This window comes from Pollicipes pollicipes, unplaced genomic scaffold, assembly GCF_011947565.3.
Source record: "Pollicipes pollicipes isolate AB1234 unplaced genomic scaffold, Ppol_2.1 Scaffold_7261;HRSCAF=8764_pilon_pilon_pilon, whole genome shotgun sequence".
NCBI classification, from domain to species: Eukaryota; Metazoa; Arthropoda; class Thecostraca; order Pollicipedomorpha; family Pollicipedidae; genus Pollicipes; species Pollicipes pollicipes.
The window spans coordinates 842,802-867,503 of record NW_023597054.1 but is presented as its reverse complement, the minus strand read 5'-3'; the positions used below and the strand labels follow the sequence as shown (position 1 = coordinate 867,503).

Genomic DNA, 24,702 nt, shown 5'->3' with positions numbered 1-24,702 from the left:
CTAGCGAGACGCCGCACTGTCAACTAAAAGCCCGGATCAGGATCAACTAAAAGCCCGGCGAGAAACACTGGAAGTCCGGTGAGGAACACTGTTAAAAACAAATCTGAGCACTTCTTTGACACGGACTTCACGGAAGTCCGCTGACGTCATAGGGCACGAGTCCAGGTCCCTGCAGACTCGCTGATCCCCCGGTCGACGCCCTCAGTCTGAGCTGTCCGGCGGCGAGGGCAAGGCCGACGCGGAGGGCGACGCAGACAGCACCTCCACCTTCGCGTACTCGACGTGCGGCTGGGGCGAGACCATGGCCACGTACTCCTGGGGGCGGCAGGCAGACGGCCCATGAAGCCGGACAGGTCACTCTCGCCGTCAGCCCGGACACTGCGCCGGGGGGTATTGCTGCAACACGAGCCACCCCACTGCTGCGAGCCAGCAGTCGGCGACATTGGCCACGTCTCGGTCTCCCGATGCACGCGACGTCTCTGTGCCTCGTAAGAGCCTGTCTCCGAACCCAAATCTCCCCGCGGCGTTCCATCCCACCGACAATGGCCGGCAGCCCAGCCAGAATCACGACCTTCAGCGACGCTGCTGCGGCCGCCCGCGCCGCCGGCGCCGCCTGGCCGCCTGGCAACACCGCCTCACCAGGCTCCAACACTGTGAGCTCCCGTGTCCCCGTGCCGAGAATGCTGCGCTGCGGCCGTACCATGGGCGTCAGCGCCGCCAGCTGCACGTCCAGCCGCTGCACCAGCCGGCCGAACGAGGGCCGCTCGGCCGGCTCCAGACTCCAGCAGTCCAGCATCACGTCGTCCCTGCGGCGGGGTGCGGCCGTGTCACGGACCGGCCTCGTGTCTCGGGCTGCGCAGCCTCCGCGGCGGACCGCGCCGGGACCGCCGCTCGGGCAGTTCCGCTGACGCGGCCGGCCGGCAGGGCGTGACAAAAGATGGCGCAGCGAGATATGCATTAACGTATACGCCCCGATTGTCGGGGCCTGGTCCCGTGTTCGGCCAGTGCTGGGCGATGGGCACTTACCAGGCCCCGTAGACATAGCATCAGGCGTCACTACACAAGACATCGGGTGGTGGCCCTCCAGGAGCCCAGGCAACAAACATCTGATGGCGTTTCTCCCAGCTGCCGAGCAATAACCCGGCCAGCTTTAAAAGCATGAGAGATTGTATTGCTTACGTCACATGCGCCGCGCGCATCTGGGAATATGACAGCACTACTGCACCGGTACGATAATGTAAAAAATGCGAGAGTAACTGCTCTTGATAGAGCATGTGCAGCCACGAAAAAAACATCGAGCGTAATGATAGTACAACGTGAAATGCTTAAGATGCTATTAGCCACAGCAGAATGCAGCTGGAATCAAAGATATTTACAAAACACAAAACTACAATGCCAAAACCTATAATTATACGGTGCAGCTGTAGGTGCCGAACCCGTTGAGCCGTTTCTCCCCGACCGAAGGCGTGTGGCCAGCCGGCGGCGGCGGCACCGGCGCCAGCGACACCGCAAAGACTCCGGTGGGACTCACACGCTGGCGGGACAGGCGGCCGGCCGGGCCATGCGCCGACCCTGCCGCAGCCAGTCGCCCAGCTCGTCCACGCTGCTGACGGTCGGGTATGGCACGCAGCCCATTGTCATGATCTCCCACAACAGCACGCCGAACGACCAGCTGCCGGCCGGGAGCAGTCTGGTGTCAACAGTAACGCCTGGCAGAGGTACCCTTAAAATGTCCGCTTCTTGATTCCACAAGTCCCCACGAGACGTAACCAGTGGCGCATTTCCAGGCAGCCAGCCCGCAGAAGCGCCGTGCTCCAAACGGTTCCTGTCAGATGTGCCCTCTGCAGTACATTCACCTACATTCCTTCCCACATCGTCACACAAAAAGGAGGTCCACCCCTGCCCACCGCACACACAAGCGTACGTTTGAGCCACGGATGGCGTCACAGACCCATGACCACAGCGTCAGCGTACGTACACATCAGACCCAGTGGTGTACAGTCGGTCGGACAGCGCCTCGGGCGCCATCCACTTGACCGGCAGCCGGCCACCGGTGACCTTGCGGTAGTAGTCCTTTTCCCTGACGTCCCTGGCCATGCCGAAGTCAGCGATCTTCAGCGTCTTGTCCTCGCCGACTAGCACGTTCCGGGCGGCCAGGTCTCGGTGGATACACTGGCGGCGGAGAGGCGGCAGGTGACCGTTCAGTGCAGCGTCTCTCGGCGACGCCCGACCACGCGGTGGCAAGTGGTGCGGTGGAAGACGCGGTGCGGTGGCAAGCGGTGCGGTGGAAGACACGGTGCGGTGGCAAGCGGTGAGGTGGAAGACGCGGTGCGCTGGCAAGCGGTGTGGTGGAAGACGCGGTGCGGTGGAAAGCGGTGCGGTGGAAGACGCGGTGCGGTGGCAAGCGTTGTGGTGGAAGACGCGGTGCGGTGGCAAGCGGTGTGGTGGAAGACACGGTGCGGTGGCAAGCGGTGCGGTGGCAAGCGGTGCGGTGAAAGACGCGGTGCGGTGGCAAGCGGTGCGGTGGCAAGCGGTGCGGTGGAAGACACGGTGCGGTGGCAAGCGGTGCGGTGGAAGACGCAGTGCGTTGGTAAGCGGTGCGGTGGCAAGCGGTGTGGTGGAAGACGCGGTGAGGTGGCAAGCGGTGCGGTGGAAGGCGCGGTGCGGTGGCTAGTGCCACCTGTCGTCGGGCGGCGGCGGGCCTTCGCAGCGCTCGGTGTAGTGAGGGATGGCATGTCTGACAGGACAGCTGTGGGCTGCAGCGCTGTGGAAAGCCCCGCATCTTCTCAACAGTGTTGCTTATCGTCTCTGCACTAGGAATATCCAGTAGCAACTGGTCAGTGACCGGGGTAAGGTGTGGGGTAAGGTGTGGGGTAAGGTGTAGGGTAAGGTGTGGGGTAAGGTCTAGACTAAGGTGTGGGGTTAGGTGTGGGGTAAGGTGTAGGGTAAGGTGTGGGGTAAGGTGTGGGCTAAGGCACGGGGTAAGCCCCGGGGTAAGGTGTGAGACAAGATGTGGGGAAGGTATAGGGTAAAGTGTGGGCTGAGGTGTGGGGTAAGGTGTAGGGTGAGGTGTTGGGTAAGGTGTAGGGTTAGGTGTGAGGTAAGGTGTGGGGTAGGGTGTAGGGTAAGTTGTGGGGTAAGTTGTGGGGGTAAGGTGTGGGGTAAGGTGTAGGGTAAGGTGTGTAAAGTGTCGCAAATGGAGCCGCAACGCCCGAGCTGATCGAACGAACCAGAGCGGTAACGAAAAAACGAACCAGACGAACCGGAACTGCGACGACGGGCGAGACTGCACAACGTGGGCTTCAAGCATCAGACACGCTCCGCTACAGAAATAACCATAACAGGACGGCCTCAGAGGAGCAGCGCACGTGCGTACGTGCTTCAAGCATCAGACACGCTCCGCTACAGAAATAACCAGAACAGGACGGCCTCAGAGGAGCAGCGCACGTGCGTACTGACATCCAGCAGTCGGAGACAAAGCAGCTATCTAAGCCATGCAACACCGAGCCAGCCAAACCTGTCCAACAACGGACAGACCGGTGCCGCTAAGGCGACCGCGGTACGTACCTTCCGGCTGGCCAGGTACTCCATCCCGCGGGCCACCTGGAAGGCGAAGTTGACCAGGTCGCACAAAGAAGGCAGTTCGGCGTCGAACGGCCGCTCGCACTCTGCCCTCTCGCGTCGCTCGCGCAGGTACGTCAGGAGGTTGCCTGGGGGAGGGGCGGTCAGCCAACGGGCGCGGCACCTGTTGCCTCCTGAGAGATGGGAGGGCGTGCACGGACAGGACCGGCTCCAACTGCGGCACACGCCAGGTGCATGTATCGCTGCAGCACCGTGTCGTACACATGAATACTGGTCAGCCTCCCTAGGCTTGTGAGCCCCAATGTCGCCTAGATGAGTCAATTCAGCGTTGTTGTTAACTTTTGCTTGTGCCTTAGGACTTTCTAAGACGCTGTTGCGGTCCCGAACAACGTGGTTTGGAGCCCGCATCCGGAGCCCGAGGTGTTGCAACGTGTGCAGTGTTGCAATCAACGCATTCACATACCGCTCACAACTGGCACACCCGACGGACTGTTGACACCCCCCCCCCCCCCCCCCACCTCCCCCTTCCTGCAACGACTGTGACCTGTTGGCTGCGCCGACCAAGCACACCGTGTCACCGTCTCCAGCGGGGGAGAGGGCAGAGTCCGGAAGGGTGACGCCGCGCTGACCGTGCTCGGCGTACTCCATGATGACCATCAGAGAGCTGCCGCGCGTGCAAGCGCCGATCAGGCTGACGACGTTCACGTGCGATCCGACCTTCTTCATCATCTCCATTTCGGAGACCAGGTCCATCAGGTCCGTGTCGCAGTGGTGCTCTGTGAACCGCCGGTCCGCCAGTCGTCAGAACACCGATGTAGCCGACAGCCTCCACCCAACCGAGCAGCCCTCACCGGCCGCCGCTGCCCGCAGCCTCAGATCAGTCAGCTGTCGCGGCCACCGAGACGGTCAGTTGTTCCTATCGATGGCGGTTTAGCGGCTGACGCGCCGCACCAGGCACCGGATGACACCACACCGCGACACCTCCCAGTTGTCACTCACTCCCGCAGCGTGCCGGCGCACTATCACAAACCGCACCGCCCGGGCCGGCCGGCGGACAGCCCCCAGAGACCGCATGACCGCGGCGACTCAGGCTAACAACGCAGCGGCTAGCTACACGCCAGCGCCGGCTGCGCTCGTCGTCTCGGCATGGCGCCGGTGCCGGGCTGGCCCGTGAACTATAGCTCATCCGGGGAACGTTGAAACCCAGGACGGCGCTCGCCCTGGCTCCCAGAAGCAGCGCGTTCGAAACTCGTCATCAGCCACGTTTCGATCTCTGCTACAATCGACATGACAAAAGGCGACGACGGCCGGTTTCACAAACACCGTTAAACAGCCGAAAGCGTCACTACCCCAACAGCCGCACAAGTTCTGGCCCACTGACCTTTCAGCATCTTGACGGCGACGACGCGGACGGGGTGCGTTTGCCGGCCGGCCGGCCGCAGGCGGGCGCGTACCACGCGGCCGAAGCAGCCCTCGCCCAGACAGTCGGCCAGCTGGAGCCGATCGTGCGCCACCTCCCAGGCCGGGTCTGACGGCAGCAGGTAGGCGGGCGACGCCGCGCCACCCTCCGACGCTCTGACGGGGAGACGACGCCGTCGGCTCGGCCACGCGCGACACGCAGCACGCGTTCTCCCCGGCCACGCTCCACAGCTGGGACACGCGGTGCTGGACCGCGACAGGGTGTATCCGGCTACTCGGCCACGTAAGCGCTCACGTTGCGGGACACGGACATCGGAGGCTGAACACAAACCGGAGCATTGCAATCGACATCAGCCATCACGGTCGGATGGCACAACGCGTCCGACAACAAACGTGGCACCATCCCAGAGTAGCCACTCGGTCACCACACAGCACACCCCGGCACGACGCGAACGGTGACGGACCATCCCCTGAACGCTGGCGGAGCGTCTCTCCCGGGACTCCGCGCCGCCGACACGGTCATCATCCCTGAGCGCGCGCCACATACCTGCACGGCTCGATGCGCACCACGGGCACGGCGAACTCCTCCGGCGACGCCTCGATCACCACACGCCTGGTCAGGGTGCGGATGCGCCGCTTGTACCGGCGGCGGCCGTACCAGAGCGCCGCGGAGAGCAGCGCACAGGCGACGACCGCGGCGATCGCCGTCGACATCAGCCCCAACGGCCAGCGAGCCGACGCCGGCGGTCCGCCCGGACCTGCAGCGCCACCGAGCGGACGGACGTACGGCATGGTGCGGACGGCGGGGGCGCCGGGCTGGGACACGTCACCAAACCGGAGGCGCCACTGGACGCTCTCCCCGCGTCATCCCAGACTCGAACTGTTTACCGAGTTATCGCAGCACATTCGCGAGTGCTGCGGCGCAAGAAAAAAACGGCGGCTTGGCCACAGACACATCCTTGGCTGCTGTGGCGCACGCCGAAGCGTGCGAGGCGTACCGGGCACCCCGGACGACACGAGCATGTCTTACCTTCCACCATTGTGACCTAGACCGAGGCGTACCGGCCACCGTGGACGACACGAATATGCGCTACCTCCCACTGTAGCGGCACGGGGTCAACACGTCGTCGTGTAGGTCACCAATAGGTGGCGCTAAGGAGTGCTATTGTTTGGTGTGTGACATGCGCCGTGTGAGAACTGTGTGTGTCTCCGTAGCTTCCCTGTACTGTGAATGCTGGATAATTATATGAGTGATATATCCACCACAGAACGGTTGCTAGTATAGCTGTTGTTTGGCCGCTCACGGCATATTGACTACAATAACTAGGCAGCTGTGTGCTGCTGTCAAGTGATGAAGTCGAACCGAGCCATATCGATAATACATCCGTGCCTCTTATCCTCTTTCTGGCTTCATCCTACATCCTCGCGGCACCTCGCTTGTCCGGGGCAGGCTGCATGCGTCAGCCACGAGTGGGCCCAGGGCCCCGTGGGAAGAGGGACCCCGGCCGGGTACCCGCGCATGCGCGGGTTAAAGCTCGGCGGTTGGCCCCCCAGGCGCATGCACGTCTGTCCCATCGTTAACCGCTTTCCTTCATCCCATAGCCCTAAAATTATCATGTCTGGTCGAAAGGGCTTTAATCCAAAAAAACAAAAAAATTATCGATAATACATCACATCGGCTTTTGTTGACCCATTCGGTGACCACACACCTGTCTGGCACGACCTCAGCAAGTGGTTTGCTCTTTTTTTGCGGCTCTCAGCCAAGGAGTCCTTTTTCGCATCGTAGTTCTCGTCGCTTTTCCGTTCGCACTAGCTCCAAACACACATTTTCGCTTAATTTTTGTTGTTCCCTTCTCGCTCCCCTAATATTGGGAAGCGAAGCAAGCGCAAGAAGGATGATACTGACACGGACGCGAACTCGGCCCCTGACCTTGATAATGCCCTGGATGTAGATGACGGAAGTGCGGCCAGCTCCGCTTTGGCTGCCACTTCACCTGATGGCCCTCGCGCGCCCCAGGCCATGACCGTTAGTACGCACACTTCCACCGCGGTGGGTGGACAGCAGACTCCGTCTCCGTCCAACGCCCCCGGTTCCGACCCTCGCTCGTCTTTGAACACTCCGGTGCCTGCTCGCCCTGATGCTGACCCTCTCTCGATAATGACTAGTGTTCGCCAGCCCTCTGAGCCAATTCCGGGTCTTTTCGGATCGTACGTTGTCGCCCAACCTTGTGTTGAAAATGTGTCGTTTCGAAAGATCAACGTTTTTTGGCCATCAAAGCAAATCAGGGCTATCTGCGGTCCATGCGAACTCAAAATCGAAGCACCAGCAAACGGATCACTCATCATTAAAACAACCACTCGCGCACAAACCAAGGCCCTACTCAAGACAGCTGAATTTTGCGGCAAACAAGTAAAAGTCCCCCTGCACCATGCCAGAAACACCAGTAAGAGCACCATCTTCGCGCCTAAACTCCGCTTCATGACGGAGGACGAGATCCTGGCGCAGCTCAGAGATGAGCAAGTTTGCCATATCCGTCGGCTGACGACTTTCAGAGATGGTCAGCGTCGTGACACCAGCCTGCTCGTTATCACCTTTGCTACCACCCGACTTCCAGATTCGCTCACCGCTGGTTACCTTCGTTGTAAAGTAAGAGTATTCATTCCAAATCCACTCAGGTGTTTTAAATGTCAACGGTTCGGACACGGCAGCAAGTAGTGCAAACAGACTGCCAGATGCCAGTATGCAGTATGCAGATGCCAGATGCAGACTGCCAGTAGTGCCAGATGCTTGAAGTGCGGCGAGACTCCTCACGAGGGATCTGCCTGCATCACCCCCTATCACCCCAGAAATGCCTGAGCTGTGGAAGTGCTGATCACGCCGCCAACTCTTTTCAGTGTCCCACGTGGAAAAAAGAAAAAGCACGGCGCACCGTTGAATCCAAAATGTCATCGCAGCCCAGCAAAACATATGCACAAGCAGCAAAAGCCACGATGGCCACATGTGCAACACAGACCGACGCTATTGCCCATCTGCCTCCCCTGAAACTTCTCAACCCTCGCCCCTCGGTTTCAGCTGAGTCAACTACACAGACCCAGACGAAAAATGCCGTTGAGTCCACTCACACGACCCAGTCAATTACCGTCCAATTGCGCTCACCAGCTGCTTGGGAAAACTTATGGAATGCATGATTGGCAAACGTCTTGCCCGGATAATAGAATGTAAAGAACTCATATCGGGTCAGTAATGTGGACTTCGACGTAACCGTACCACCTGTGATCATATCATTCGTCTGGAAAGATATTCGTTGCGCATTTCGTAAAAAATATCAAGTCACTGCTGTGTTTCTGGATATCACTCGCGCTTATGATATGGTGTATAAACCACTTTTGATTTTTAAACTAAAAAAAAAATAGGGTTTAAAGGACACTTGGCACACTATCTTGTGGGATTTCTTTCACGAACGCGGCCGTTCCGTGTAAGATGCCGATCGGCGGTCTCCTATGTTCACATTCAAGAGAACTGTGTTCCACAAGGTGGCTGTATCCAATGCTCTTTAACTCAATGATAGATGATTTATTTAATGGGCGCAAAATGACTCTAGAAGTCGACGCGCCCTAAAACCCCAATCATCATCATGATTTATTTGATGATCTCATGTCAGGCATATCCTAGTCACTTTTTGCGGATGACAGCGCGATTCGGTGCTCTGATGACGAATATGATCACTCATTGCCATGCCTTCAAAACGCCCTTCACAAGTAACAACAATGGTCAATACGTTTTGGTCTCTATTTTTCCGTTAAAAAATCAGCCATTGTGATTTTCAGTAGAAGGCGACGAGATACGCAGACATATTCTGTCCAACTGGGCGGGTACAATATTCCTTTTGTTTCATCGTTCAAATTCCTATGCCTCGTCCCCGACCCGAGGTTGTCCATGTCCAAGCTCGTCCGGCATGTCCGCACCAAATGCGTCACACGACCGAATTTGTTTGGGTGCATCTCGGGATCAAGGTACGGTGCTGACCGGTACACGTTATCGTTATTATATAAACATTCGGTTCTTCCTATAAGAAAGATGAATCAGTGGTGTATGCAGGTGGCACGGAACGCAGCCTAAAGTCCCTACTGTTGTACAAAATATTTATTGCGGCTTGCACAGGGAGCACCGTGCACATCCCCAATCTCGGCGCTTGAAGTAGATGCCTTCATTACAATTTTAGCCCTCCGACGTATTGATCACACTATAAGGTGTGTCGCAAAGATAAGACAAAATCCAAGTCACCCAAAATTTGCCTACACACATATATTGCCACGAATCCACCATACATACTTAAGACCAGCAGAGCGTCGCTCGGGCCTTAAAATTGCCTCACGTATCACTGTTTTATTGCCATAGTTTAAATTACGTCCTTCCGCGAGCCTCCGTGCCACATGACTAAGTGGTAGCCACTTGGCAACTGGCACCTCGCCAAGGTGTGCTTCATTTTACTGATCCTAAACGCACCGCCACAACAGCTTATGTACAACAAAAATTCAATCGTATGATCAAAAAGTACCCACACTGTCGCTTTATATACACCGATGGCTCCATGACTGAAAATCACGCCGGATGCGTGATGGTCTGTAACGGCCACTACTCACAAGAATGTAGGTTACCCGATGGAAAATCCGTATACCCTGCAGAACTGTTTGCTTTATTTCTTTCTTTGTAGCATACCGAACGACAAAATAATAGAACCAAACCCATAATAATTTGCTCGGATTCTAAGGCGGCCATTGTCACTTATTAACCCTCACCTCACCCACCACCTCGTTGTTCGTATGATATACATTTATCATTATTTATGCACACAAGACATATGCATTACATTTTTTGTGGGTGCCAGGCCATCGGGGTATCACAGGAAGTGAGAGGGCCGACCAACTGGCTAAGGAAGCATTGGCGTCCTCTGACATAACACAAGTTCCTGTTGACCATACTTCAATAAGAACGGTCATTCACAATTTAGCGAAGCAAGTTTGGACAATGGACGGAAACCACCAGGACACAGCTTCACGACATAAAACCGCAAAGTGCACCTTGGCCGTCGTTAAGCCGTCCAGACCGTTTGGAAAAAAGTATTAACACGTCTTCGAATCGGACACACAAAGCTTACACATAGTTATTTATATTTAAAACAACGGCGCCCCCTATGCCATCAGTGTAATCGTCCCCTTTCGGTTAAGCATATTTTGGTTGAATATAACAAATTTCAACACCAGAGGAAGAGGCTGGAAACATACCGTCAGCACCACAACGTTGCATTATCGTTAGAAGTCCTCCTTGGTAATGCCATCCACATCTTCTTGACTTGTTATTCAATTTTCTTAGAAGTACCGAAATGCTTCAATTATTTTGAAAGGATAAGATGTACAGTTTCTCTTTCTTCAAAACACAGATATACGTTTGAGTTGAAATAGACCCTTCTAAGGCGTGGAATGGTCTGAACGGGCCGAAACGCCTAAAACCAAATAAACTTAATTGAACTCTCGACAATATATTGTATGCAAACTGACAGCGCAGCGTTTATTGATCTTCGTGATCCGTCGCTCTCTGGACGTGTTTCCCTGTCTGTCAGTCCGGGCCGACATCGCCTCGATGCCGGCACCGAAGTTTCAAACCGGACCGGCACGGCCGACGCAACACTGCTAGCCCCGGCCACTCGGCCGCAACCAGCCGGTTGACAGCCCGAGTCCCGGGGTGCGGGTGATAACGCTTGGGTCGCACCGCACGGGGGCTCGGGTTGTTAATTGAAGAAAACAAAGGGCAACTACTGCCACATTTTCTCTTTCCTCGCCGAAGACAGTGACGTGCGCGACACCACCACTGCGACGTAGGCTGAGGCGCACCGGACACCGTGGACGACACGAGCATGTCTTACGTTCCACCGCTGCGACGTAGGCTGAGGCGTACCGGACACCGTGGACGACACGAGCATGTCTTACCTTCCACCACTGCGACATAGGCCGAGGCGTATGAGACGTCCCAGGCAGTGTGGACGACGCAGACGTAGTACCCCGAGTCGTTGGCCGTCACGTTCGTGATGATCAGACGGGGCGGCGAGGACGTGTTGAAGCGACTGCCGTCAACCTGCGGCAACAAGCATGGCAGTGTCCAAAACCATGAACGAGGGTGTAAGAGCTATGACACCAACAGTAAGTGTTAATGTAGTTCATTGGACTTTGACACCCAATTTCCGTTTCTCGCCACAAACGCAATCGTGATCAGCGAGCAAAAAAGCTCGCGGTTTACCCAACCCGACACGATGACCCCGATGTCAGTGAGACTGAAGCACGATGCGGGAGACACCAGCTGGCACGAGAGGCTACAAATCACCACCAGTCCAGACATGGAGCACACATCCCAGCCTAACCCAGACCGCGATGAGCAGAGCTAAATGTTCACTTCTGAGCTGGACAGCGCGCGCTGCCTGGCCTGCCCCAACTGCCGCGGCGTCGTCAGCTGGACCCGTCCAGTCTCACCTCTGAGCGGGGCAGCGCGTGCTGCCTGGCCTGCTCCAGCTGCCGCGGCGTCGTCAGCTGGACCGCGCCAGTCTCGGAGCGCAGCCAGATGACTTCGCCGCTGGTGGCGGCGGCCGCAGCTGGACACTCCAGCGTCACGCGCGAGCCAAGCAGCGCGCTGGCGTTGGCAGGCCGCATGGGCAGCGTTGCCCGCGGCACCTCTGGGAAATACGCGCGCGTAGCGCCCTCTCTCAGACCGGTGACGCCGAAACGCCCGTGGTAGGACATCGGTACCAACACGTGACCTGGCACCTCGTCTTTGACATAGGCCGGTAAGTTTTTAACTCACCGATGACACCTTGGAACACCAAGTCTCGACTCTCGCCGGTACCTCGATAGCCAGCATGGTGTTCTAACAGTGGACTGCTGATACGCCGGAGTGATTTGAGAGTGCCTGAAAAAAATGGTCGCGACAGGCATTGCCTGCCATTCGACATCTCAGAGCTGCTCCAAACCAAACAAGCATGATTTACGTTACCACGCGACAACGGTAAACGTCCTCAACCAAAGCTGTTTGTCCTCTTGGCGCTTGTGGTCGGCACCTTCATTTAGCCGAAGCGTGGCACCACGATCCTCGTTCAGGCTGCACGGTCCCGGATGCCTTCAGACGATACAACAGCCGCCGAACATGCAATCAGTTACGGTCTCACAAGCAAACGCACATCAAACAAGCACCGCCTTATACTGCAACAAGCGCCAACATCTTCACAGAACTTGCAAACCTGCGGAGCGCAGACCCACCGACCTCATATCACCCGAGCCTACCTCCTCGAGAGCCCTGCCGCTGCTCTGACCGACACTCGAGCCCCGGCCAGCCTTCCGCATGTCACGCGGCCAGCCCGTCTCATTCCTCACCTTCCACCACGCGCAGGTGGGCGTTCGCCATGTCGAAGCCATACAAGAGGCAGGTGTAGAAGCCGCTGTCGTCGCCGCTGACGCCCCGCACCACTAGCCGCTGCCGGTCGCTGATGTCGTAGCGTTGCTGCGGCACGGGCGGCGCGGCGCGCCGGTCACTGCCACGCCACTCCCGGCCGCCCCGGGCTGGGCGCGAGGCTGGCGGCGGCCGAGGCTCCGCGGAGCCCCGCAGATCTGGTGATGGGGCCCAGTGGCCGCTCGTGGCCAGCCGTGCACAGCGGGGCGGTACGTCGGGGCTTCACCCCACCGTTCCAGCTCTTTCCATTCATTCTGTACGCCTGATACGGACCCGTCCGCCGCTGCGCCCGTCCATGCCTCGGCCAAGCCGTACCTTGTGAACGCTGATGGCGAACTGGATGGCGTAGCTCATGTCGGACATATTGTGCACCTCAAAGGGGCCCGAGCGCGTGAACACCCAGAAGAGGTCCATGTCGAAGTCCCTGGAGCTGGGGCACTCGAACGTCACGTTGGAGCCGGCCAGCGACGTCACGTTACGCGGGTACCCCGGCTCGATCACCGGGTCCTTGTACAGACCGTCCGCTGGAACAAACCGGCGCGGGTTGGGCCGAAACTAAACACGAGCGGCAGTGCAGCGTCTAAACGGCATCACGGTCACATATCAGGGTCAGACCTCAAACAGAATCGGAGTCGAAGAGGCCAGACCGTCACCTGGAAAACCCTCTCCGGCTGCTCGTTGTTCCACCTCACCAACAACAGCACACCCACGTGCAGCACATCCACAGATGGTGCCAGTCACGTCAAGCTCTGAACACGCCCGCGGCCGAGCTGGCCCGGCTAGGGGCCGCACCAGCTCGGCCGCCACCACTGACTGGTAGTCACGAGCTCCCAGGTGTGGCGCACGCTCCCCAGTGCGTTCTCGGCCACGCAGGTGTAGCTGCCCTCCTGGAAATGGCCGGCCATGGCCAGGCGGAGCCAGCCGCCACCGAACGTGGCGACGTCGGCTACGTGCGGCGCCTCCAGCACCGGCCGGCCCTGGTACAGCCAGTGGACGCGTGGCGGCGGGCAACCTGCGGGAGGTGGCGGGGTGCAAGGTAAGGTGAAGGTGAGGAACTCCATCTAACGTAAGGTAAGGTGAGATGAGCTCGAGCGACTAATGCCGCGGACCGGACACGCTCATGCCCGAAGCTTTTTCAGCACAAACAGGCTACAAGCCATGCTGAACCACTGACAGCTTCGCATGGCCCCTACGTTCTCGGCAGGTACCGCTCCCCCGGCCTCCTCCGCCCCGACACTGCAGCACGCCCGCGCGCCTCCCCAGCGCGCCGAGCCGGGCCTGACCTCTGGCCGGACAGCGGAAGGTGACCGGGCTGCCGGCGAGCACCACCTCCAGCCGGCGCAGCCGGGCTGTCTCGTCGAAATGGGGCGCGCGTGGCACCAATGAGCCGTTTGTCCCAGGCGTGGCACCGGGCTCGACGGCAGCGCAGAGGTCCGTGACCTCCTCCACGCTGCCGCTGTCCCGCTCGGCCGGCTCGTCGCCATAGTCGTCTCTGTAGCCGTCGTCATAGTCGGCTCTGGTGATCTGGAGGCTGTAGTTCTGCCACCGCTCCGGCAACGACCAGATCACGTGGCAGCCGTAGTTGCCGGCGTCCGACGAACGTGAGTTCCGGATCGCCAGCCTGGGGAGAGGAGCCGGTCAGTACGTCCCGGATCATCAGGCTGGAGAGAGGAGCCGGTCAGTACATCTCGGATCACCAGCCGGGGGAGAGGAGCGGGTCAGTACGTCTCCGATCGCCAGCCTGGAGAGAGGAGCCGGTCAGTATGTCTCGGATCACCACCCTGGACAGAGAAGCTGGTCAGTACGTCCCGGATCACCAGCCTGGAGAGATGAGCCGGCCAGTACGTCCCGGATCGCCAGCCTGGGGGAGGAGCCGGTCAGTACGTCCCGGATTACCAGCCTGGAGAGATGAGTCGGCCAGTCATCAGCCTGGAGAGAGGAGCCTGTCAGTAACCAGCCTGGAGGGAGGAGCCGGTCAGTACGTCCCCGATCACCAGCCGGGAGAGAGGAGCCGGTCAGTGCGTCTCGGATCGCCAGCCTGGAGAGAGGAGCCGGTCGGTACGTCTCGGATCACCAGTCTGGAGAGAGGAGCCGGTCAGTACGTCTCGGATCACCAGCCTGGGGAGAGGAGCCGGTCAGTACGTCCCGGATCACCAGCCTGGAGAGATGAGCCGGCCAGCCATCAGCCTGGAGAGAGGAGCCGGTCAGTCACCAGCCTGGAGGGAGGAGCCGGTCAGTGCGTCCCCGACCACCAGCCTGGAGAGAGGAGCCGGTCAGTACGTCTCGGATCGTCATCCCTGTGAGAGGATCGGTCAGTACGTTCTGGATCACCAGTCCGGTACAGGAGTCGATGAGTACGTCCTCAGTCACAGCGGCGCCCCTCACCGGCGTCGATGTTTCCGACCCGCGGCCATCAGCTGCTTTGCGACATACAAATTGCGTGTTTCCACTGCTGATCAAATGGCAGCGGAAACAGTAGCGGCAAGTGAGGAGTGCCTCCCAAAGCGGCTAGAAAGCTGAGAAATACGTGGAATAACTTATTGATTTACATGTACGAGTTACTTTTGCGCTGTTTGTAGACGCAGACGTCATACTCTGCAATTATGTATGCAATTTCGAGACACTCGCGATCCTTGGTCGACGCGAAACCAGGCCGAACCCGCAGGACGTTGCAATGATGAACTGGAGAGATACATGCAAGGTGGAGGATGAACTTCTGCCTGTCAGCCAATTCTGTCAGCCAATTCTGCTCTGCAGCAAAATGGAGTAAACTACGCAAAGTTTTGCGAAAATGTTGTCTTGACCTCTCGCGCCTCCCCGTCCCCGTTCATAAACATATCCTGGACGAGAATCATACCAAAAGTCTGAAGTTTTACAAATTCCACACTGTTCTAAAAGCAAGCATAAACTGCTGGGGAATGTGTTCATTAGAATCTGAGACAAACCCTCACAGTGAATTGTGTGTTCAGAGTTTTGAGGCTGAATAGTCGATCTTCAGATATGCCAGAAAGCACTTGTTAAACGACGTACTACAAACATATGCTATTTTGGCAATACAGCCTATATTTATTTTGTTATAACGCAGCGTCCAGATGTAGTTCATATAGCCAATGTCTGCACTACATCCTCGGTTAATCCGTACCTCCTAGCATGCTGACGGTCGATAATTCAGCATAAGAACCCCGATCATACAATGCCAAAAACTGGGATATTGAAGCATTTCTTTCGCATACCAAGTCATACAGGTAATACGGGTGTTAGTCCATTTTGTCAGTCGACGGAGCATGCGAAGCTTAAACCACTTGTGAGACAAAGAACCAAGAACAATTCATCTAAAGCATGCGGCTATTACCAGCGCTTGCTTCCTAAAGTGAGATTAATGATGTACAGCTTTTATGTGCTCTCTCCACAAGTTTAATGTAGCCGAAGATTTGCTTGATCAAAACCTTCCAAGAAACCGTCCCAGCCTCCAACACCAGCGGAGCCCCGGGCGTCGTGCGGCAGCGACAGGCTGGCTTATGGTTGCCGTTGCCACTGATTCATACAGCTGTAACGTCTACGCTGCTGCGCGACCCAGCCATTCTAAGGCACGTCTCATTGAGCACTCCGCAGTGCTGCCTTCTCGTGGCCACGGACGTCGATTGAAGCTGCAAAACACTCTCATTAGGCCCCAGCTTCAGTAGCACGTACTATTCGTAAGTTATTACCCACTTTATGTGTGCAGCTTCTTTTACACTCACAGTGCAAGGAGTTGAAGTAATGCATCAGCGCGTCAATACAGCTTTCCTATGACATTTATTACATGGACGACAGCTGAAGAAAGTTCCGTCACTGCCAGGCACAAAACAACGCGATGATTGGGCCATTTCATTCTGGACGGTAAAATGATCTACACTAGTTCAATGATCTACGCTCACAGGATTTCACGTAGAGGGGGAGGAGCACAACTGAAGTGTATCGTAAAATAACAGCCGCAAAAGCGCGTTGCAAAATGGTACCACAAGTCCCTAACGTTCTAATGTTTATGTGTCTATCCCTGGAATTGCCACTTGTCAAACTGCCAACATCTGGTCACGTACATAACAATACGTGCCATATAGCTGGTGTGTGGCGGGGAGGGGAGGACACGTGCCCCCAACCCCGAGTGTGCTATCTGCGTGTATCCCTGGTCGACGGTTTGAAATTCGCATCATGCCTCCATCTGCTCTGGCCGTCGAGACACCGCGTAAACGTAAACATCGTAAAAACCAGGCAAGCCATCTCGACCGCTCCTGTAAACGCGAAACGTTACACGCGCAGCCGCAAGCCGGCACTACGTAATCCAAAATGCGACTGTCTACCAAGCCTACGTGTTTTGGTATCTATAAAAAACGACTGTTAACGTGTGAATTTCTTGTTCCGACCAACAGGTGCCGAGACACGGTCACACGTTTCACAATTTCAGCCACATTGAGCCACATTGCCACCGAGAGGACCCGTGCAGACCCATGCGTTGAAAACGTGCCCAGCGACAGGTGCGACACGCCGTCTGCAGACCTGGCCCCCACAACAGCTGACACAGCACACTGCCTCGTGCGCACGCGCATCGTGTCCAGGCTGACGCGCACTGGCACATAGTGTCCAGGCTGACGCGCACTAGCACATAGTGTCCAGGCTGACGCGTACTGGCACATAGTGTCCAGGCTGACGCGCACGGGCAAATAGTGTCCAGGCTGACACGCACTGGCACATAGTGTCCAGGCTGACGCGCACTGGCACATAGTGTCCAGGCTGACGCGCATTGGCACATAGTGTCCAGGCTGACGCGTACTGGCAAATAGTGTCCAGGCTGACACGCATTGGCACATCATGTCCAGGCTGACGCGCACTGGCACATCATGTCCAGGCTGACACGCACTGGCACATAGTGTCCAGGCTGACGCGCACTGGCACATCATGTCCAGGCAGACGCGCACTGGCACATAGTGTCCAGGCTGACGCGCACTGGTACGTCGTGTCCTGGCGGACGCGTACTGGCACATAGTGTCCGGGCTGACGCGTACTGGCACATAGTGTCCAGGCTGACGCGCACTGGCAAATAGTGTCCAGGCTGACGCGCACTGGCACATAGTGTCCAGGCTGACGCGTACTGGCACATAGTGTCCAGACTGACGCGTACTGGCACATAGTGTCCGGGCTGACGCGCACTGGCAAATAGTGTCCAGACTGACGAGTTAAGACCGGCGTTGGAGGGACTCTTCCACACTAAGGGGCTATTAAGTGAAATAGCTATCTTAAAGATCTTTCGGTGCTATTCACAGTCCTGTCCTTTTAAGACCCAACCCCTTTAGTTTTTTAGCTACATGCCTGCGAAAATGGGGAAAGGTATATCGGGCAGAGTATTTCAGTCACTTCGGTACTCGTGACGTCATAATAACTTTATTCAGACACCGCCATTCCATAACCTATGTGGCGATCAGGGCCAATAATTATATAATTGTCGATGTGTTCATATCTGGCGTTCGTGAGCGTAATTCGCAGATATAACAGCCGTCAACTGACTCTCAATCAAAGCTGTGCAAGGTACAATGACGTATTTAAACCATGACGCATTGAGGAGCATGTCTAGTAAACAGAGAATCGTACTGTCTAGAGCAGTCTTTTCCACTTCAAAAGTACACCAATAGCTAAAAGTGAGCTTGTTTCATCGCATCTGATGTTTGTTTCAATATCCTCAAACTTGAGACATTCCCTTTAATTTCGCTGAAGCGAAATTAGACACAGTTTCGCCGACCTTGCAGTTTGCTACACGCATGGCGAAGTATATCGAACGCAGGTTATCGCCATCGTCAGTTACAGTGAATTTGGCTCGCGTTCGCACGACCAGCCACAGCAGCGTATGACGCTGTTTGACCCTTTCACCTGTTTCTCTGGAGAGAGGTCCTCGGGTCACGGGTCGTGAAGTCGGCCACGTCACTTCTGGTTCGCTTCGTCATGAACAGCTGATCGTTCCGGTACCAGCGGAGCTCCACGAGCAGCATGCTCTTCCTCGCCTCCCAGCCGCGGGGACAATTCAGCTTCGCGGTACCAGATACATGCACGACCTTCTCTCTCGGACCTGAAACAAGGCGGCCGGCTATTAGGAGGAACCAGCACGTCACTGGCGGGTACAAGGCGCCTTAAAAGGCTACAGGGTCGCATTGTCTTCTCTGCCGGGAGAAGACACCGTCTCCCCAAAGTGATGGAGCTGCGGAAGCCGTCGTCTCGTTTCCATGGGTTTCTTTGTTCATTTTTGACGACATGGTCGCTATCGGCACGCAGTCGGATGTTCTAGATGATGTATGTCTTTGTCAACATGTTATTTACGGGTGCTCTCCATACCCGCGACCACACTCGTCCGAGTCTCCGCAAGGTCCCGCTGACCTACACGACGACCCGGCGCACGTGACGCAGGTCGGCCTCATCCCCCCCCCCCCCCCGCTCAGCACGAGCAGAGCATTCGGCGAGCGACACTTGACGCCCGTCGGGGGACATCTCCGAAGGGGCCGAAGACGGAGAATGCCTACGCAACACTGTGACCGTCGACCGTCGCGACATTCTAGGAGCGTCCCTCGTCAAAAATGAACATCCAGCCAAATTTGCGGGGCGCCCGGGCTTCACAAACAAGGCGGTGTTCAGCGGGCAGGTCGAGCGGGGCCGAGAAGCCATGATTTCCTTCACCAGGCGTCAGCCGTAGCCCGGTGTCACAGTGTTGTCACACTTACCGTAGCCCGGTGTCACACAGTGTTGTCACACTTACCGTAGCCCGGTGTCACACAGTGTTGTCACACTTACCGTAGCCCGGTGTCACACAGTGTTGTCACACTTACCGTAGCCCGGTGTCACACAGTGCTGTCACACTTACCGGGAGTCGCCGGATGAGTGGCCACCAACGGGACAACGATGAACAGCGGCGCTATCAGCATGCCGAGACCTGCGGAAAAACATCGGCTCATCATCCGCAGTTTGTTTCGCCCCCTTTGTCCACGGGAGTACAATTTTTATACGTTCAGTGGAGTTGAACACGGGCAAAATGTGGGGCGGTGGCTTCGGGAAACAAGTGATTGTTTTCATCCTTTCCCTTTTCCTGCGCTGTCGTACAGGGAGTAAACTCTTCCAAAGATGTGCACGGGTGCCCCGTCACGCTACGCCGGCCAAAAATTACAGATGGCTGCTCAGTCTCGTCCCAGCGTAAAACTTGCTTAATTATGTTAGGCTCAGCATCACTGTCTATAGTGTGGTAACATAACCAGGCGGATATTCCACGAATCGATTCGTAGAGCAATCCCTGCAATCAAAATGACAGTCGATGCGACCACAGAAACATATTGCGCTAATCTTGTTTGCATGTCATCAAATTTGACCACCATATCAACAATGTTACAACGTTAGCCGTTAGCTATAACTCTGTTGTAGCAAAGTATTCTTCGAATGTGAATGCTGTGGTATCTGAAGTCCAATCACAACCAATCGGACCTGTACGGAACGGTGGATATGTCCTGATGAACGCAATCGCTTTTCCGCTGCTCAAGACCATAAACCACGAGTGAATTTCAACTCAGCACTGGACGGCCTCTTATCACGGTGCTACCACCTATCGGATAAAGGAAGAACTTACGTCCCTGTCAGGTCACCACCTGAATATACGCCAGCTTCCAAGCAAGATCATGACTTAATAATGGCAATGTCGCTTTGTTGCTGCTGTAAAACTAATATCACACAATTCGGGTCCAAGTTTGCATATCGGCCAACGTGCAGTCGTTCTACGAGTCTTACACCGAGATGTTCCCAGCACGCTTAACTCGAACATTTCTGACCAAGTCGTGCGAGCAAGCGTGTTTCCATTTCGCACTTGTTTAGGCCATAGGCGAGATCAGCACTGCAAATAGCGCCACACACCCACCACAAGTCAACACAACTTGTAAACATGTAAACCTACCGCTAGATACAGTGTTAGAACACAGCAGTTTGCCTTCTCAGGGACCCGAACCCTGAGAATCCCTCGGTGCGACGGGACGAAAGTTCTTGAACTTGCTACTTGAACTACTACTTGCTACTCTTGAACTTGCTTGAACTTACCTTAATAACGTTGTGCCCAGGAATAATTTGGATCACCTTGCAGTAGTTTATAAATGCAGAACAGCGATGTCATGCAGTGAAATTCGAGATTTTACAAGAGACGGCCGGAGGATAAATGGAAGTGCTTGGCTGGAAAGGTAATATGTGGACTGGCGCTGCGTGCCGAGACCTAGGCAGAGGAACGTCTCAGAAAGAGTCGTCGCCCATACTCATTTTGCAGTCATTGCTTTCATTGGTTGCCATAGGGTATATCTCAACAATCTTGGAAGGGGGGGGGGGGTGCCATGAGACGTAGAGATCTCACGTTTTTACGCTTGCAGCCCAAAAGGCACGTGATTGATTTATCCGTCCCAAATGTGATGGCTTCTCTCTCACGCCGTGTCTGACTTTCACACTCGATTTTTCAAACAAACACACGTCTCATGACATTCACATGTAGCTGTATGCGAACCTTGTGTCGTGCTCACAGGCGGGTAGGTATTGCGTCGGCCTGAACGTACGCTGTGGGTTTGTGCCTAGTAACCAGTGTTAATCCGCGGTAGTGATCTGCCGAGCGACGCATATTGCATTTGTTCTCTACGCGTTTTTAAAATGATTTCAACATCATTCAACACCATTTAGAATTACGATTGTGAATTACGGTGATCCAAATACACCATTATAAGAGTTGTGCAGTGCATTAGCGAGGAACATCACTCATATAGAAAAGACAGAATTAGCCTTATTTTTCGGAGAAAGACCAGGACAATGGAGATATAGTTCGGTTAATATTTCGACAACAAACTTTATGAAAACTATATCAGAACCAACCTTCAAACAGCAAAAGCAATAGCAATTCAAAAACAAGAGCAGTAGCAAACTTCTGGTATTGTTTCGATAAAGGCATGTTGCCCAAATATCATCCGAACTATATCTCCATTGGCCTGGTTTTTCTGCCAGGAATGAGGCTAAAACTATTGGTTTATCAACATCATTTAACTCTGCGGATTAATTGCCTCTTATATTTGTATATATTTGCGGTTCCTCACTGAATGCTGAATAGCGCATGAGTTATAATCTGCCATTGAAGCATGTGGTAATATATGTATATATATATATATATATATATATATATATATATATATATATATATATACATATTACTTCAATTTCAGATCGACGCAATACTTAACCGCCTGCAGCAGTACAACACTTGAGAGCGGTTATATGTGTGTACCATAAAGCGAGTGTTTCCCCAAGATTATCAAATATGATTGTAGCATATGCGCATGTAGCGCAGAAAACAGCAGACATGGGAAGTGGGATTCAATAAAAATGTGTTTTGTGTCAAAGGGGAGGGAACGGCGTTTATACGGGTGTTGTGTCCCCCTTCCCCCTTCCGAGAATGTTAAGCACGAATCGTTCGAGTACAAAATAAGTTTGGGCAACCCTCACCTTTCTGACACGTTTCTCCGCCCATGTGTCCACTGCTAGCACAAGCCGAGAAATCGCTTCTAGCCAAATGTTTTTGTAACCTTACCAAATCTTACGTCCGCAATGCAATCCAAATTTCACTGCATGACCAAACTTTGCTGCGCTTAAGAACTTTTGCAAATAGGTCAAATGACTGAGGGACAGCTAACGTCACTGAAATATCAGGACCGGTGAAAAGCAAAGACGAACTATTTGCGAGTCGATCGTCAGCATTATCTGTCCATTTCAAACGTGTCAGTATAGTTTTCTCTGGTACAATCATTCGAGGACACCAGTTTAAACCTGTTTCGAAGCAAATGAAATATATATATATATATATATATATATATATATATATATATATAACCTTCTCCTGTCCGGCCAATTAGAACATGCTCATGCAGGCGCCAAAATGCACGCGCTTGACGACAGGCGAGTTGGCGCGAACGATCAGCTGATCGGCTCAGGCCGTCGATCGTGGTAACAGCATGGGCCAGATAGCGGTGAACCCGGCATCCAATAAGACCGAGGGATGTATAACAATGATACAGCAATGTATAATGTGGATGAGACAGCAAGTTTTGCATAAGCGCAGTTCGCTCCACTGCTTTACGGCGTGCTTAGTAGTAGGGGTGTGCTCAGGGCAAGGGCAGCAGAGAGCAGTTTTGTGGTGCTAGCTGCAAATTCTCTTGAAATAGGATGCGCGAAAGAGTAGGCTTTGGCGTCTAGCAGCGGACCGTATGGAGCAACACCGCGTCAAATGCCAGAGTATTGTGGTACTGTTGACATTAAACATGATGCGCCACGAGTGGGAGCGAATGGTGCGTTCCGTTAACTTTGAGGAGGCGCGCGCTTAGAGACTGGGTGGGGAGAGGGCAGAGACACAATAGGCCAGAGCACGCGTGTCTCGTGCCAAAGAGGCACCAGTTGTATAAGACGTAGAAATAACACTGCGGAATATGTTAAGGTCATTTCCAGCCATAGACCCAAATGGCACGCAATCAGATCCACACGGAAAAACTAGCATACAGGAGCTCACGCATGGAGGCAAATGGCAAATGGCGAAAAAATGACTAGTTACGTATTGAGGCGGTCAAGCGTGTATTGTTGACCGACCTTGAATAAAGTTCTTAACCTTGATTTGATTTGTGGTAGGTAATTGCGATTTCAGATGGCCCATCATGTGTCTAATAGCCTATGCACCACAACGCGTCGGAACGACGAGAATGGGTGTACGGCTGGCGTCTGACGAATCGCCAAGTATATGGCATTGTTCGCTGAGTACTGTTAATACGCTTTTATTGTGTTTGTAGCTCATGTGTATGTATATAGCTCATGTTGTATGTATAGCTCATGTTGATGGTTGGACTGCCATTATGAAGTATTTTACTTTTCAGCACACTTTGACTTTCAATGCAATGGCAGCAGAGATGAGGTCAGTCACTTGACAACAACATTGCAAAGATCATTAGCGTGATGTGGTGTCGTCATAAGTGTGATGGTGTCCGCCAGTAGTTGCACCAATGGACACGATTTTGAAATGTTTGTTAAAGACCGATAATGTCGGTAGCCGAAAACCTTGAGTCAGTTCACGCCTTTCTCCGGCCCCACTGGCAACTCAGTGAGGACATGTCTGAATGCGGTTTGTTCATGGATCACTTGGACCTCCTTGCAGTAGTTTCTTGAGGAAGCCTGCTGCGAAAGGTGGTTTTCCGCCACGATCAGGTTCCCCAGTGATGCGAAACGAAGACCGTAACTCGTGTCACGCGACGTCATGAGCAGCAGGTAAAACGCAGCTCATTTTTTAGTTCATTTGTTTTTCAAATGACATAAGAATGTAAACCACGAGTACGTAGGCAGATGCACGTGCGCCGTAACAGTCTCCCGGAACGTCGTGAGCAGCGGGAAAACACAGCCCGAAAAACGTGTCCCACTGAAAGTTTCAACTGATGACCGACTCATTCGTACCAGTGACGTCATCAGTGGGATGCAGGACACGTGTTATTACGAATACCTGCTTGGTTTTCAATGTTGTCATCATAAACGGCTTGTGAATCATTGTAATATTGCGAGAAGTAAAATAAGTCTATTTTCCACATTTCTACCAGTAACGTCATGAGGAGCACAAAGCTTGTCATTGAGATGATTTACCCAGCCTGGCAGCGACGTTTCGTCGGCTGATTAGCCGGTCCTCATTACTGAGCTAAGCCGACGCTCTTCCCTGCGCATTGTCGGCGGGAATGTAGACACTGGTCTCCCGTTACCAAACCTCTGGCTGCGCGCCTGCTCGCTTCTACCGCTGGCTTACCTTTCATAGCTGCCTTCTAGGGATCAGACATCCCCAATCACCTTTGAGAAGAACTGAGAACTGATAGAATGCTTCTATTTACACAACATACATGGCGACGGGAACCGGCGACGCGCACTCCACGTGTTACCTTCAAGGACAAAATGCGCGTCGCTTAGCCGCAGGCCATCCGCAGCAGCTGATCGCCGCGTTGCTATGGGGCGGGGCTACGGGGCAGGCAGATGGCGCGGCGAAGGCGAAGCTTAGGCGACCTGAATGCGATCGCAGCGATCGTAACGGCATTTATGGGATGACTGGATTTTAACACTACGTAACCGATCTCGTCCGTGTGAAAGGTAATCGACATTCC

The 24,702-nt window shown here is 54.7% G+C and overlaps 2 protein-coding genes across 2 annotated transcripts; both read right to left on the bottom strand.

Moving 5' to 3' along the window:
* Positions 1-201: 201 nt before the first annotated feature.
* On the bottom strand, positions 202-5,715 carry LOC119112324 (fibroblast growth factor receptor 1-like). Its single transcript, XM_037236448.1, has 8 exons — positions 5,549-5,715; positions 4,964-5,157; positions 4,212-4,358; positions 3,568-3,710; positions 1,979-2,172; positions 1,532-1,672; positions 734-806; positions 202-315 (listed from the first exon to the last, which is right to left on the bottom strand). The coding sequence occupies exons 1-8, from the start codon at positions 5,713-5,715 to the stop codon at positions 202-204; spliced, it is 1,173 nt and encodes a 390-aa protein (XP_037092343.1).
* A 178-nt stretch (positions 5,716-5,893) lies between these two features.
* LOC119112320 (roundabout homolog 1) lies at positions 5,894-24,483 on the bottom strand. The gene is made up of 10 exons (XM_037236444.1): positions 24,354-24,483; positions 19,380-19,448; positions 18,398-18,593; positions 13,837-14,117; positions 13,311-13,508; positions 12,812-13,020; positions 12,421-12,547; positions 11,590-11,726; positions 10,990-11,134; positions 5,894-5,916 (listed from the first exon to the last, which is right to left on the bottom strand). The coding sequence occupies exons 1-10, from the start codon at positions 24,358-24,360 to the stop codon at positions 5,894-5,896; spliced, it is 1,392 nt and encodes a 463-aa protein (XP_037092339.1). The 5' UTR covers positions 24,361-24,483.
* Between the last annotated feature and the right edge of the window lie 219 nt (positions 24,484-24,702).

What these genes read in the sequence shown, in the direction of transcription:
- LOC119112324 (XM_037236448.1), bottom strand. Translation starts at nt 5,715, where the DNA reads ATGTCGACGGCGATCGCCGCGGTCGTCGCCTGTGCGCTGCTCTCCGCG. An exon ending in CATGGAGTACGCCGAGCACG is followed by an intron (nt 3,711 to 4,211) that starts GTCAGCGCGGCG and finishes CCCCTCCCCCAG; the next exon opens with GCAACCTCCTGACGTACCTG. An exon ending in GCCGCCTGTCCCGCCAGCGT is followed by an intron (nt 807 to 1,531) that starts GTGAGTCCCACC and finishes ACCCCGCCGCAG; the next exon opens with GGACGACGTGATGCTGGACT.
- LOC119112320 (XM_037236444.1), bottom strand. An exon ending in CTGGGAGCTCGTGACTACCA is followed by an intron (nt 13,021 to 13,310) that starts GTCAGTGGTGGC and finishes GGTTTGTTCCAG; the next exon opens with CGGACGGTCTGTACAAGGAC. An exon ending in CCACCTGCGCGTGGTGGAAG is followed by an intron (nt 11,727 to 12,420) that starts GTGAGGAATGAG and finishes CGTATTTCCCAG; the next exon opens with AGGTGCCGCGGGCAACGCTG.